This window comes from Chroicocephalus ridibundus, chromosome 4 (genome assembly GCF_963924245.1).
Source record: "Chroicocephalus ridibundus chromosome 4, bChrRid1.1, whole genome shotgun sequence".
Lineage (NCBI taxonomy): Eukaryota > Metazoa > Chordata > Aves > Charadriiformes > Laridae > Chroicocephalus > Chroicocephalus ridibundus.
Window position 1 is genome coordinate 47,136,485 of NC_086287.1, and position 16,154 is coordinate 47,152,638.

The 16,154-nt window shown below is 37.7% G+C and overlaps 1 protein-coding gene across 24 annotated transcripts in view; it reads left to right on the plus strand.

Annotated features, from left to right (window-relative positions):
* The window catches only part of MADD (MAP kinase activating death domain), a 77,815-nt gene extending 67,259 nt beyond the window's left edge, over positions 1-10,556 (plus strand). For 9 of the 24 annotated variants that reach the window (XM_063332008.1, XM_063332033.1, XM_063332007.1 and 6 more), the window contains 3 exons: positions 494-563; positions 5,483-5,529; positions 7,236-10,555. In XM_063332008.1, the coding sequence (XP_063188078.1) occupies positions 494-563; positions 5,483-5,529; positions 7,236-7,343 (225 nt within the window). In that variant the 3' untranslated portion in view covers positions 7,344-10,555. Of the gene's footprint in view, positions 1-493; positions 564-5,482; positions 5,530-7,235 lie in introns of all 24 variants that reach the window. The other 15 variants (XM_063332011.1, XM_063332018.1, XM_063332023.1 and 12 more) reach the window with 4 other exon arrangements.
* The last annotated feature ends 5,598 nt before the right edge of the window (positions 10,557-16,154 follow it).

Here is a 16,154-nt window from a genome sequence, read left to right on the forward strand (position 1 = left end):
AGGAGGATGCATGGAGGGGCGGAAACTAACTGGGGTGGATCAGAGGCTACAAATCGTGCCAAATTTGGGAGCCAGCTTTTTTCTCGTCCCCCTCTTCTGTTGTATTTCAGGTGTGTTGGTATTCTTTTTGCAATAACTCATTTGAGTGCCTGAAGGGGTAGCAATGTTGGATATGTCAGAGTTACTAACTCCTTCGTTTCTCTTCCATGCTTTCTCCTCCTGCAAGGAGCGGAAGGTACTTCATCTTCTGCTGTCTTCGCTTCTTAGCACTTTTAAGTTATTTGTTGATTTCTAGCATTGTGGCAAGTTTGTCTTTTGACTATTTATTTCACCCTTTATTTATATATTAAACTGTAAATGAACTGGTAGTGTATGCTACAACACTTCAGGTTGTATCTGCTGTGATGATGTTTTTGTTTAGTTTTGGTTTTTAGTTTAAAAAAACCAAACAAACCTGACTAATTTTATATTACTTTTTCTCCTGTTTTTGTAGGTTTTCATAGAGCTGAATCACATTAAAAAGTGCAATACTGTGCGAGGAGTCTTTGTCCTGGAGGAATTTGGTAATTACATTATTTTGATATTAGGTCTGTACTCACATGGCAGTAACTCAAATTTCCAGTCTTCAGATTCAGAGTTGCACTGCAGTTTCAAAGATGGGAGAGAAATGTAGATTGCATATGAGAGGTTGCCTAACTGACAGACGGGTGACTTAACATAAAAATTTACACAGTAATTTTCATCATATTAAGATTTGTGGCCTAGGTGCTTTTTGTTAATAGACAAAGATGGTGTCCTGAGTCTTCTGAAGCAAACAAAACAAGTTAAACTTGGATGTGTGTAGGCATTTTCTTTGGTATGTTCCTTTTTGATCTGAGAAACCACGTTTTTAAGCAGGACTTATAGTTGGTCTTTCTCAACACACTGTGCTTACATTACAAAGAATTACTGTTAATTGCAAAGTTTCCTCTTTGCTCTATGTGGAATTTCATTCTTCTTGTACAGAACACAAGATGTTTTTGTGAGGTTGCACTTTGTTTATCCTGTGGTTTTTGTTTCAGAGCATGACTGGTAAAGAGTGGAAAAGTGAAGGTTAAGGGGAATAGAGAATTTGTGCTATTTTGGCCAGTTATTGCTATTGCATATAATCTGCCTACAGTCTAGTTTGAGGAGAATTCTGGGTCACTATTCAATGCTAGTGTCAGTCGCACTATACCTAACTAGTGTCTGAAAAAAAAAGAGTGACTTCAGATGCAGCTCTCCGGAAGAGTGATCCACATACTTCTCTTGAAATAGTCCCCAAACGTGTATTGGTTTATTCTTCCACCCATCTGTGAGACATTTGTCTAGGTCTTAAGTGTATGTGTGAAACATTTAAAAAGAAGATAAAATTTACAACATTCCTTTCATAGTAGATCAGCATCCATACTTTGGCTGTTCATCAAAATCTAAATCAGCAGCTCCCTTTACCAAGACTCTCCACTGTTCTTTGGTGCTGTGAATAGAATGTTCTGGCTAAGAGATTCTCTCTAAGAACATAAAAGACAATTAATACAAGATTGCTGGAATTGATGTCTTTGTCCATATTACTGTGTTGTCTCATTTCTGTGATACAAAGTTATACGGTATTCCAATGATAAAGCCTTTCTGACTATTACAGTTTGCTCATTGTTTGCCATAAATTAATCTCCCAGAAATTTGGAAATTGAATTTGTGAACAATTTTTTCCCATTTTCTGAAAATGTTATTCATAGTTCAAATGATCAGATCAGTGTATTTAAACCCTGAAAATTTTTTAATAGTTTAGATGATCAGAAGCTGTCTGCACTTTATGGTTATATATTCCTTTGATACCATGTTTTCACCCTGATGGGCGTGATTCATTTTACTACTTACAGAAATTGCTTAAGGCTGTAAAAGATTATTGATGAGTTTTACAAAGATGAGAGTTCAGAAGCCATAAAATCAGCTTAAAGAATGGCTTCAGCTTCTGAAATCTTTAACTTAAAAAAATTACTTGGATAAGAAATGAATTTTCAATCATTTGTTAACCGGTTTTAACTCCAAGTATTTTTTTTAATAGTTTATTTATATTGCACAAGAAGAAAGACAGTGTTTAACTTATTTTCAGACAACTTCTATTGATAACTCTGTAATACAGCATTTAGCCCCTAAATAATGACTGTAATAACTGCAAGAAAAATAATTTTGTTTTTACAGAAAATGTTGTAATCAAGGGCCTATTGCAAAAGCTAGAATTGTGATACGGAACTTGTGAAAGGCTAATTTTAAGAAGTAATTAAAAATAAACTGAGAGTTGGACACTACAAGCAAAACCTGAGAAATTAAACCAATTAAATTAAAAATACCCTCCTCCCAAAATAGAGGTCACAGATGAGAACCAATTTAAATGTGCCAAATGAGATTTACAATTTGCCCATCCAGCTAATAAAGAGAATGAAGAAAGGAAGAAAGATATTGCAGGGGAGCTAAGCTTTCTTCTTGTGCAGTGATGAGAGACTACCTCAGAGCTGCTTTTTATTAATTGTTACAAAGATGAGAAGATATGCCAATCTATCCTGTTCAGGAGAAATTAATGTGTTAGTTTACTGTTAGCAAATTAGCAGCATGCAGCAAAAACTTGCGTGGAATTCTTAAGAATGAAGTTATTTAGCTGTTTTAAACATTGTGCACCTTGCAATTGGATTCATTATAGTGGGAGTATACTGAAGTACTATCTCCTTGTAGGAAGGTAGAGAGTGCTAAGCATGCATACTCCAGTCTGGTGGGAAATACTTCAATGCAGATTTGTTTATTTGATCTTGCCAAGCATGAGTGCTCAAAGTTCAGTGATATCACAGCAGAAAATTTAAGGTTTGTTTGTGTTAATGCTGGGTTTAGATGGCAGCATGAAAGTTGGAATTGTGATTTCAGAGCAGGATGAAAGCAGAAGTGCAGGAATTGTTGCCCACAAATGGAAGTGGAGATTTAAGTAAGTGAGGAAATGTAAGGCTCTTCCCTCTGGAATTTGAGTTACTGCTGTGTACTTGTGCTTTACTTTCTTGTGGCCCCTTCACCGCCGCTGCTATGAAAACCTTCATTCTCCAGCAGGTAAAGTGATGTCCCCTAAACTCATTCTATGTTAGCGCCATATTTTCATTCACAGGACCAAGGGCTGCAGGATGGTGCTTAATAATCTACTCCCTTCATCCGCTTAGTTCAACAGCATCAGGAATAACTTTTAATGTTAGAAGAAAAGTGGTTCTGCTAATCTCTTCATTTGAGGCTTGGGTCTTTTTTTTTTTCTTTCTTCTTTTTTTCTTTGTATTCTGCAGCAGTAGTGCTTTGAATTCTCTAAGTGTAAATCCAAACCCACTCTTTTTACTCTTCCTAACTCAGTCCTCTCAGGAGAATTTTCCCTATTGGAAGGACTGTGAAGGATTACTTTACTTAAAAACGAGGCAACTTACTGACTGTGAAGTGGGGAGACAGTACCTTGCCTAGGTGCTCTCCTGTTCCCTCTCTTCCTATTCTCGATTATGATACAGGACTTTACAGCTTCCCTTCTCTCCTTCCCTCGTGGCACAAGGTCCTTACAGCTTTCCCTTCCTGCTTTTTGAAGAGTATATGAACATTTGTATGCTATCCAGTGGGCAGTGAGACTTACACAGCTGTAAAAGCCCTACCCTATTTGGCTGTGCACCAGCCTCACTCCCACCTTTATGCCCTGGTGACATGAAGTTAATTTGGAACATCTGGTGCCAACGGGTAAGGTAGCTTGGATGTGCACCTCCTTATCTCCCCAACTCTAGTCACTGGTATCACTGGGGCAGTGCAGCCTGGGTGTGCACTTCCCCTGTTTCTCAGTCCTTAATGTAACTGCCAACTCCAAGAAAAGAGAAAATTGAAAAATTAAGCAAAAACAGTATATTATGTTTTACAATCATATTCTGTACTTTTCACTAGATTTTTTTTCAATAATGACAATACCATAACATACAAGAAGTAGTAGGCACTGGTTTATATTTAGAATCCTTTCTCAAACCCAGTCTGCACTGCCTAATTTTGGCCCCTTAGAGTGTGCTCCGTCTCCCTCTCCAGCCTTTAGCCATGTCATATCATAGTTGAAAAGATGACATATGCATGGATAGGTTTTGTTGTGGACTTTTCCTAGTTATTCATACTGAACTCATCTGCCTCTCTTTCTTTTCTTGTCACTAGTACTATGTGTAATAAAACATTTACCCTTCCTCTATGAACCTGGTATGATTTGGTTTTGCATATTCTGTATTGCTTCTTCTAAACTTTTTTGTTGTGACACAGAAATTCCATGGCAAATTTCAGCTATTCTGGAAGGGAAGTATTCAAAGTTGGTCTTGGTATTCCACTGATCTTAACATTTTAAATTTGCCATTTGTATGTTCTTAGTGTGGTCTTTGTTCTTTCCTGGTGATTTCCCATGGTATCTGTTCACAACAATATTGTAGACAAAGAGTAGGTCAAAGGCACAGTTCAGATGCAGTGCACACTAATGGGATGGTTACAGCTTCCTTTTTTATGCATTCCACAGTAAGAACAAAAGGCAAATTTTCTTTAGCTGTATTATGCCTGTTTCCTTTCTGTTAGTTTGGGGCAGTGCAAGGGAGCATGATGAAATTTTCTGAATAATAGATTTTTTTTCATCAGTGCCCTAATCCTCTTTATTATATAAAGTCTTCTAGAAATCAACAAGCCTGGTTATTTTCAGAATACATGTAACTGAAGTATTTTATTTTAAGGCAGCTTGTTCAAAAGCAATGAACGTTTGCAGTGAGTATGTCAAGTAAATACCATCACAGACATCCTAGACAGGAGAAAGAATGTCTTGAGAAACTCTTGAAATAGAACTGGGAAACAGTCGTCAAGTTTAGAAGATTTTTCTCCCTCAGCTCTTTTTTTTTTTTTTTTTTTTTTTTAATGGATTTCGCTAAGTTACTACAGTGTGTCCAACAGTTCTTTTGAGATCTGTTATTCAGCAGAGAAGGATTCAAACATCTAAAGGATAAAATCTTTGGGAATCACATTCTGACAAATTCCTATGGAATGTTGGTTTGTGTTTTATCATAGTAGACATTAGGCATGTTTTGTTGTGAAGCATATTTTGTCATTAATTTTGCTGTCTAGCAGTAGTAAGGAGTATGAGAAAAGCCAGAGTCTCTAAGAGCCATCAAATATCTACTATGGTTTTCCAAACAGAAGCATTGAAATATTTTTGCCAAGCTGAGTAATTTATTATTACATTACCAGTATCTTCAAGGGCATATATAATGTAAATAAAGAGAAGGAAGAGTATCTAAAGTGAGGGCTAGTGAGGTGCCCTGTACCTGCGCCTGCTGTCTGTGTGCATCCCTTCCCTTTCCCATGGGAACATTGTGCTATTTCTTTCCCCTTTTCCTCTCGTTTTTTGAACTTTTTGTTTTGTCTCTTGCCCGTCCGGTTTTAGTTCCTGAAACTAAAGAAGTGGTGAGCCACAAGTACAAGACGCCAATGGTGAGTCAACTGTGATGCCTTCTGGTAGTTCTTTAGAGGATGTATCATTTCATTTTCATGTGGCAAAAAAAATTACATTGAGATTGCAGGATTTGCAACGCTAATACTGCAGTGAAACACCAGCTAGTCTTTTATGATACTTTTCCTTAAAAGACGACAACAAAACTTGGTGATTGTTGTTTCTGTGAAACTAGAGGAACTCACAGGTAGTGCAGAAAGCGTGGTCTCTTTTGTTAAGATAGATAGAGATGCAAGGTAGCCGGTTTGGCATGAACTTCAGCACAATAAGAGCTAGTGAAACTATTAAATTGAAGATAGTGCAGAACACAGTCCCTAATCCACAGGACAGCTGGAAAGGGAGACTAGTTCCTGGGCATAAAATGATAGCTAACTGAGTTTATGAAAAAATCCCATTTCCTCATGAAAGTGAGCAGTGAGATTCAGGAGAATGGTATTAAGTATCGATCCCTGCCATGTTAGGTGAGTTATTACTATGGTTTAGTGTTTAGTTTTTATAACATTTTTTGAACACCATCAGTTGCTAATGATTCTTAGTGCTTTTACACATAATAGTTCAATTATCAGGCTTATGAGGAAGAAATAAAAGCCAATGATTATCATTAGAACTGAAATTTCTTCAGTTATTTTATGTCTGAAGTGCAGTGTGTACATCTGGTGATTGTATGGAAACTCACAGTTCTTCAAGAGGAGAGAGAAAAATTACTTGAAGAAGCTAAGAATGTTTTAGAAACAAAATGCTTAGAACGTGTAATTTAAGAAGCAGATAGCTGTATCTTTTAATAGGAAAAACCTGTTTAATTATATTTTACAGAAATGTTTCAACTTGTACTATAATACTACAAAATACGTTTTTATGCTTATTACCTTTACAAAGATTATAAATGTCAATTTATGGAACAAGAACTTTTAAGATCACCAGAATAGACAGTAATAGAATTAGGATGTAAACTAAGTCTAAGTCTCACCTTCACTGAATTGTGCTGCCAGTCATGCTAAAAAGAGGATTTTCTGTTAAATAATAGCACACTTTATCAGCTGAGAGCAATAATTGTAAATCTTGCTAATGCTATGTGAATCCTCTGCTTTAAGGTAGTGGAAAATTGCTTGGTATTCATATGAAACATGCAATGTTGAGTTGTGGGGTTTTTTAATTAAAAAAAAAAGAGAAAAGCTTGTATTATCCATGCATTCATAGTGTTTGTTAAAAATTACAAGGATTACTAGTCCTTGTACTTTTGAGCATAAAATGATAGTTGTGAATGAGGAAGAATACCACCATCTCATGAGTCAATGTACAGAACTGGATGTTTAGTCTTTTTAATTAGTTCCTTCAAGCTCTCTCAGAGAATTTCTTGTAGCTTCATACAACAGACCAAAAGCAAATATGTGGGATGTTTTCTATAAAGCCAGCTGGCCAACTTTCTAGCTTAGCATACTGTTCTTAAAAATTATTAGAATCATACATCACGCAACTAATGTTTTTATCCAAAAAGAGGTTTTTATTTGTTACAAGGCTTATCTATCCATCTCAGTTAAAAGGTAGCATGGGATGCTTTTTCCTGATTTTGTCTGTAGCCAGAATAGTTGTCCCATGAAGATATGCAGCAAAATACAAAATTTGCAGTGGAATTTATAAAACACTAACTCATCTGATTTTCATTATCTCCTTTTCTAAATTCCTGTAGGCTCATGAGATCTGCTACTCCGTGCTGTGTCTCTTCTCTTATGTGGCTGCCATTCGTGGAAAAGAGGCAGAAAACAAAAGCAAACCACCTCGGCCAGTTTCCAGTTGATCACGATATCAGGAAATACCTACCGTTTGGCACGTTGACGTGCAGTACTCCCATTTTTACTGCAGTTCCAGGAGCTCACTTTACTGTCTTCTACGAGAACTTGATTATTTATGTATGACCCTGCAAGTCTTTCCCCATAGAAAAACCTAAGACTTCACTGCTCAGTCTCCTTCTGAATTCATTCTTAATGGAGTTTTTATATGAGCTGTTAATCAGACAGTTTTGAGCATCAGCATCCAGCTATGAGTGACCTACTCTGGCCATTCCTCGGAATTCCATTTTTCTTAAGATGACTAACAGCTTGAGTTCAGTTGGTTTTTGTTTCTAGTGGTACGTGTTACAGATGAATCACTTTACAACTGCAGGCTTCTGCTTTCAGATTCTCTGGTATGTGCACAGTGGAAGCAGTCTGGTCCTGCATCTTGTTTAAATGTTGTATTTTTATTGTTTTCCTTCTGTGTTGTTCATTTTTACCCACCAACATGGAGTTCTTGTCACATAGTTCTTCAGACCCTTTTGGTAGAGATGAACTATTTAGCTACCATAGTCTTAAAAATATCAGGTGACAATTGAAATTTGGCTATTAAATTGGTCCATCTGTGGAGATGACTGCTCTTCAAGTGGGAAAAGTGGAGAGAGAAACTTTGAAGGCAGTATATTTGAAAAACATTGACACTTCATGGATTGTGTGGATTTTCAAATGGGAGTTAGGCCACACTTGTAGATAACCCAGCAGTAGAGTTAACAGATGCATATGAGCACTACCTAAAGCAGTTAATCACAGGGATTAGAAAATGAATAAGGAAATGTAAAACTTGGAGACATTATTGGCAGAAGCATATGGCAGACCCATGTGTTTTTGGGTCTGTAACTATACACAAGGCATTTCTATAGCAATCTGCAGAACATGTTCGGAAGCCCAAAGGATTATGCTGTCTCCAATTTTTTTAAGCTATTGCTTTTTTCCAATCCGTATTTGTGTATCAAGGAATCTTGCAAATACTGTGTTAATGTATAATGAAACTCTCGCAGTTAAAACTATCCATCACATTCCTTATTTTAAGTAGGCTGAATAGGAATGTTTTTTGCATCCTGTTTTTGTTCTTGAACTGTACTGCACTTGTCCAGAAAGCTCTTAGGATGCTGAGAGGAGAGACTGTCTAGAGAAAATAATGTTACATGTAAAATATCTGGAAAAAATGCTCTGATGCAACCTGATGTATTGTATGTTTTGACATAGCATTCTGAGTAAATGCGCCCAGAAATAACCCTGTTTTGGCTTGGTCAGGGTATCTACCATTTTGAGTGGAATACAATAGTAATGGGTGAGGAAATGATGTAAATATTATAGTACAACATCTATTTATAGAAACTGTACAGCTGTCTGAATGTGAAAATAAAATGTCATTCAACCAGCAACTGGTTTTCATCCTCATGTGGTTTTCTATTGATGCAGCTTATTCTGAAATTAATGTAATTATATACAAAATACATCATACATCTATGAAATAATGAAAAAGAGACTATAAGTGGAAAATCTACATTTCTTTCCATATAAGCAGGAAAGTTGTTTTTGTTCTTTTTTCTTCTGTCATAACATCCATGTAACTTTTTTTTTTTTAAAAAAGTGTCTGAAAAGGATGAATAGGTAAAATAAGACACATCTGAAATACTGAATTTGTTTTTGCACACATGCAGATCGAAGCAACATGTAAAGGATTTTTCATCCTTTCCTAATATAAATGCAAAACTGAAATTGGGAAACCCTGAAATTAGTCTGGTTTGGTTTGGGTTTTTTTTTTTTCTAGACTGCAAATTTCCTTATAGCAATATCTGAATTTTTAGCAATTGTAGTATTCTTGATACTATTAGATTACAAGTACAGGTAAGACTGAAATCACTTTGCTTTACAACAGATGTTCTGTTTACTGCAATACTGGGTCCCACTGAGGTATACAGTATTAATTTTTAAATTGTAAATATTATGTTAGCAGGCCTATTAACATATTCAAACTCGTTAACTTAAAATTATTAGGGGAAGGTTGGAGTTTAAAATAATTAAATCTACAGTATCACTTACTATATACAGCTCTTTTTTTCCCTGTAGAAGTTGTATTTTTGCGAGTGTTATTTATCTGTGACTTAAAATCATAAATTACATAGTGCTGTATGCTCTAGACTGATGAGAAACTTCAGTTCAGAATAAGACTTCTAAAGGGCCTGATAATAAAAATAGCCCTCTCTCCATTTTGACAGATTTTATTCATTTTTATTTTTTTTTAAAGGGCAAGTGTGGGTAAATAGTTACAGCATTTGCTGTTCAGTGGCAAGGAAGAATCAGTAACAACCTCAGCAAGCGGACTGACACTGGGCTTCTGCCCTTCAGGTGAGAGTAACTGACTTGGCTTCAAAATTGAGGAAATTTTGAAATGCACAAAGGCTTTCTTGTACTTGATGATGGTGACTTGGCAGATGTTCTGCGAACTGCGGGAATGTAGCATATTCATCTGAGACAAAGGCGTGCCATGCAGTGTTTCCGCTACTAGATATACAGTGCTATTCTCTGGATACCTAATGCAGATCTGAAGGTTGGATTTAAAATTCGTGTGAAAGCGTAAGTCTTCCATCCTTTCCACCTTCACTTCATCACTCTTAAGCATTAAGAGGTACATAAACTTTACTTTGGAGGAAAAAAAATAACCAGTGATTTGCATGTGTTTTGTCATGCTCAGCTTATTTTGATCTTTAGGTAAGAATTCCTTAGCAGCAGTAAGAACTTAGAGGCTTCTAAACCTCCCAGAACCAAATGGAAGACTAACTGAGAATAATTAGTAATAATAAATAGTGCTAGAAGATTCTTAGAACAAAATGAATAATTCTTCTGTTTTTACCACTAGGAGGAGCCTGTGTCTTAGTTTTTAAGTATTTCAAGATTAGAAGCTTTTTATTTTCACACTTGCGATACTTCCAAGGCACTTACACAAATATGACAAAGATTCATGAACTTGCCTCAAAACTGAAGGTATTTGCTTATCCTGAACAACTTTGGTTTTCTGCTCAGTTCCTTGCTTGTGGAAGTTGGTTTTTAAAATGACCATTAAGTGTTCTCTGCAAACACTGGGGTTTGTGACCAGTCTTCCTGGCAGTTTTCAAAGTGGAACTAAGGTTACTAATTTATCTGTCTTCTGGATCACGTATCTTCATTGTCATGTTCCAAATAAATGTCCTTGTTTTGTTTGTGAATGCAGTGTCAGTTTCTAATATGAGTGGGTCCACATCTCCGCAGGGAAGTAGTGGATTTCCCAACATTGGACACTTTTAAGATTCAGCTGGGCAGGGTGCTGGGCCATCTTGTCTAGACTGTGCTTTTGCCAAGAAAGTTTAGACCAGATCCTTCCAACCTGGTATTCTATGATTTTAAAGGTTAAAGATTTTAACATCAGCAAGTGTCACAAAAATGGCACTTACTAAGTGTTATTTATTAAAGATATCTCTGGAAAAAAACTTTGAAGGTGTCTGTTGAAGGAAGGGGTTCATTACTTTAAGAAAACCATTGTAAAAACTTCCTAAACCCCGATTCATAGCTTTAGATAGTCCCCACCTTCCTACTTTGACACTCTGAGGACAGCAGAGTTTGTAAGATAAAATGTTCTTCTGGGCATTCAAAAGCTAAATTGCTAGTAAATGTAAATCATGAAGAATTTTGATTCCAGATAAAGTTCTGTCATAGTGATCAAAGTGAATGGAAAAATGTGGCTGTGATTCTACACCTTCCTTAGGAACTTTTATGTTGCAAAGATATTGAAGATATTTCTAGAATCATGCTGTTTATGCCAGAGGAAGGCTTTTGATTCCCACTGAGTGTGTTGTTAAAAAGGAAGCAGTTGCCTAGAACAGGAACAAACCAGTTGCTTGACCCTGTGCCCGGCATAGACTCCTGTTACCACTGAATTCGGAACTAAACAGAAAATAGCTAAACAAAGAGCAAGGTTTACATCCCAGTTCCCTTTGATTGCCAAATGGATGAAAGTCATAAGCTGTTGCCTGTGAGGTGCCATCTTCCTTCTGTGAGAAAAATGGCTTCTGCTAAACTCTGACTTCAGTGGTATCTAGGAACTCCAAGTCACTGCTCTTAGACAAGCCAGGTTTTGGTGAAAGACACCACCACCTAGCTCCTAAAGAAATGGGAATTAGGACCAAGAAGCAGCAGCTTTGTGCAAGGATCTTGCCAGACAAAAGGCAATGACAAAGAGCCTCTTGTTCTTCCAAAAGTCGCAATTCAGCCAGAGGCATCTGCTTCTCACAAGGGCAAGACATTTCCAAACAGCTCAGTAGTATTACTTTACTTCTGCTCGCAGCAATGGCTTCATGTACAGTCAAATGCTGTAACTCTCTTGTAAGATGGTCAGTGTGAGCAACAGCTTTGAGTTCCTACAGGCATTCCCAGTGTGGCTATTTCACTAAAAGTGTGGAAATGTGATGGTGCTTTAAATAATAGTGGGTATGTGATTCCTCTTTCCATTGCTGTATCTGAAAGTTTAAAAGCTTAATGTTGATGACAAATAGGGTTTGAGTGCAGTTGAGTACAAACCAGACTTAAAGAGAACATCTTTTAAGCAGATTCTGTGCTCAGATATGATAAAAATCAGCTCAATATTTATATCAAGGTTTGTAAAATAGTAAGTTAATTTTCTGTTCACCTGTGATGAGTATAATTGTAAGTTATAAGTTAATTTTCTGTTTACGTGTGTACAATGTTTTGAAACTTCTGTGGCATAGTAGTTATAGCATTGACTAATTTTGTTTTAAAGCATCAGTCCAACAAAGAATCACGTATATAACAGCCAAGGGCAAACAGTCCTGCTTCTATTTGCAACAGTTACTGTAGTAATAAACGTGGTTTAGGAACCTACATAGAAATAGAAATCCCCTTCTCCCAAAATAGCTATACATAAAAAGGAACAAACGGTGGCAGGAAAAACACCAGTAAAATTCTAAACATTTGCTTCCTTCAAGTATACGAAAACTCTAGTTCTGTATTTCCATTCCTTCCACTCTTTTTTGCCTTTTCAGTTTCTCTTATTAACTCCAGTGAATGCTAGTCTGTCCACAGTGCTCTGGGTATCCAAGTGCTCTCTTCTTCCCTTTTTACCTGTCTCCCTGCTTGGATTCCTCACTGTTCCCTCACAATTTCCTAGCCTACGCGCTCTTCAGCCAGTAAGGCTCAGTTCTGCACCACAGTTTCTCATCACATGTCCATCTGTTTCCTTTAGTGTTTTTTTTATACATTCTTCTCACCTTTCTGACCACCATCTCCAGCTGCTTTGCCCAAACAGTTCAGACCTGTGCTCTTCCCTGGTCTCCTGCTCAACCAGTCCCTGCCCCCCTTCCAGCTTCCAGTTATAGTAATTTTCCTCTCTCCTGTTCTTACCAAGCTCTCTACCATTTTCTTTCATCCCTCAGCCTCATTTGTGCTATAGAGGGAACAGAAAAGATTTCCAGCCTTAGTTCTGCTGTTCTGTGATAGCTCCCAGCAGCAGTTCTTCCCTACGCTGTTAGAAATGGCTATATTAAAAATAAATTTGTCTAAACCAGACTTGTAACCAAACAAATTGTCTAAATTGTTAATAGTTTTTCAGTGCTGTAGGAAACAAAAAAGCGTAAGAGGAAATATCATGCTTTGTAAATATGTAGTACTGTTAGCACCACACTTATAGCACTGAGGAAGAACAAGTCCTGTTTCCAGGTAGAAATTTTTGAGGACTTTCCAATGATCAAAATCGACTGTACTTGGGTTTTTTTAAGGTATATACATGAACTGACCTACAAAGCATAAGAAAAGCCTAGATTTTTAAGCATTTTTTTTCCTGATTTGGCATATGAAAACCAGCAGTAAACAAAGCTGTATTTGAGATTTATATTAGTAATTAGTCTTTGTGATCATACTTCCCTGGAGTAGACCTGGATTACTGGGGCAATTATTAGTATTATGACAGATACCAAGCAAATGCAACCTTACTGAAGGTTAAATTACTTTCATCCACAAACTGGGTTCATCCATTTGGGTCCTACAGGGTTCTAAGCAGAACAATGAAAACTATGTATGATATTCTTTATGTTTGTTAAATAAACCATAATGAATATAAAATGAAGTTCAGATGATTATCCATGGTGAAGAAGAAGAAGGGGGCACACTTACCACTTTTTTTTTCCACCTTTAATGAATTTCCATATATTTTCATATCCACTGATATTTTATATATATTGCATTAATCACTGTTTTGGATTATTTGTCTTCTGTGAAGCTATCCTCGTACAGAATGAAATGTGTTCATAGCAATGACAGTTATCTGTGGTTTTAGGGCTGCCTACTGTCAACATTTCTGTCTGGCACAGAAAGCAGATGCTAGACTATTTTTTCCATATCAGGACCTAATAAATGAAGCTGTTCTTATCTGTTTCTTTTAAACATTCACCAGTTCATCCTGTTTTATGATGTGTTCCTTATGCAGACTGCTGTGGGGACCCTGCCCAAAGACAAGTAAAGGGTATCTCACTGACAGCTTTTGTTTCCCTAAAATAGAGTTCTATGGTTGGGAAGCACTTGAAAGGTATCAGTGGGGCTATTTTTAATCTCACCAGCCTGTTCTTAAAAAATTTGTTTGTAAGGAGACAGGAATGGCTTGTGTTTCTAAACCTGCTCCAAGATGATATGTTACTTACAAACCTTTCCTAAACACATAGGATTTTTATTTCAAAGAAATTCTGTGATAAAAGCAACATAAATGGCTTTTCCGATTTCCAGAAATGTCTTTGTCCTCACTGCTCTCATTTGAATGGCCATTGTATGATTAAATTAAGGAAAAAAGGCTATCACCTAGTATTTTCTTGTGGTTTTACTCATTCTACTCAATTGTAGATCTCCCTTGGAATGAATAGCTAGCACAATAATCCTTTCTTGAAGGAATGAAACCTGCAGGTCAGTTTTGCTGAAGCTGTCTTAAGTATCTGTCTTGCCCTGAATTGAAAAGCTTTGTTACAGTAGTAAATGGGAACGTTTTGACCTCTCACTGTAATTTTCAACAAGTAGAATTTAATTTTTATATGTAATTTTATACAATAAGCTTAGACAAACCTGAAAAGGTGAATAAACATAACTGTTCCTTCTTGTAGAGGGAACAGGAAGATAAATTCATGACAGGTAAGGCATTTTTTGCCATTTAAAACATTCTCTTGAGACAATTTGAGCTCAATCCATTTAATTTGCATTCCACCCTACTGTATCACTCAAGTATTGTAACTTAAGCAGCAAAGCAGGGGCACAGATCTTCAGCTTGTGCTAAAATCAGGTCAGGCATTGACTGAAGTGCTCATCCCTACTGAAACAATCCATCAGGAACAATGCTTAGAGTTTACAAGCTACTAAGGAAAGCAGTATTGTTCTAAACATGTTACTGAATGCATGTAGTTTACTTTGTGTTACTTTGATTTCTGCCTAACATTAGAATGATCTTCCAAGCAGTGATTTAGTAGCAAATGCGAATGTGTGAAAATTCAGGACTTTTTCATTTTAGGATATTTGTACCAGCATAATTATGCTAGTGTACCTTCAGTTACAATGAGTATTGATTAGCATGGTTAATACGAACTTTAATATCTACATAAAATGCATCAGTACCTAATCTGCAACAACATACTCACATTGATGGAAACATTATTCTTTTTTCTTATTACCCTCCCTTGGTGGTCACACAAGGATCCACCAGCATTGAGGATATTATAAAAATCTATTTAGTAGCTGGTACTCTTTCTCAAGAATAGCACTAGTACTAGAGCATATACCTGCATTTACACTACATGCATTTTTATTAACCAGTCAGAAATCTAATGCTCAGGAAAGAAACAATGAGCGTGTTTATTCTGCAGCCGTTACCATGGATATGCCTGCTAGTTTTAAACTAGTAGTCATGTATTTATGACAGCAGAATACAAAATAGGCTGCAACTTGATAAGCTCCACCAAATACAGTCATACATGTTATTCCCTTCTTTAGCTTCAACTGATGCACTTCTCGTTTGTTAACAGGAAGAATTAATTATGTCTGTGGGGGACCACCAGTAAATTTGCACACAGCCTTTGACAGCTTTTGTGTAAACCGGCCGAGTGAAAACTGGAAGAGGAACGGGCCAAAACCCAGCACACTTTACCTTAATCCTCTGTGCTCACCCCACCATCTGAAGTGTTTTTTTTCAGGCTTCACAGACCTGGGCCATCACCCCTCAGACCAGGGCCGGGCGAGGGGCTGGGTGAGCTCCCGGAGCTGAGGGGCGCTGGCGCCGCGGCGCGAGCCGGCCGTTAGGGGCGCCCCAACGGCCCCCGGGCCGGCGCGCGGCAGCCGCGTGCCACCTCGGGCGGGCAGCGGCGTGACGGGGTGCCGCCATCGCGCACCGCCGGCCGCGCCCTCACCTCAGGGTACGGCCCTGCGCGGGGGGTCCTCCGTTACACCTCCATGTGCGCGTCCCTGGGCCCTGGGGGGGACAAAGCCAGGCATCTCGGGGAGAGGGGGAGGCTGCTGGATGGTGTGGGGGTGCTGTGCCAGCTGGCCAGCGGTACTGAGAGATCCTAATCCGCACCCACCTGTGAGGGATGTGTGTGGATTTTAAATCCTGCTCAACTCCTGCTTACAGCCACTACGCAAAATTCAGGTGTTGGCATTTAAGGCACACTCCCCCACCCTTGTCACTGCTCTGAAGTTCAGTCTGTGAGCATCCTGAAGAGAAGCTCAGTGTTGTGCCTTTTAAGTAAGATTTG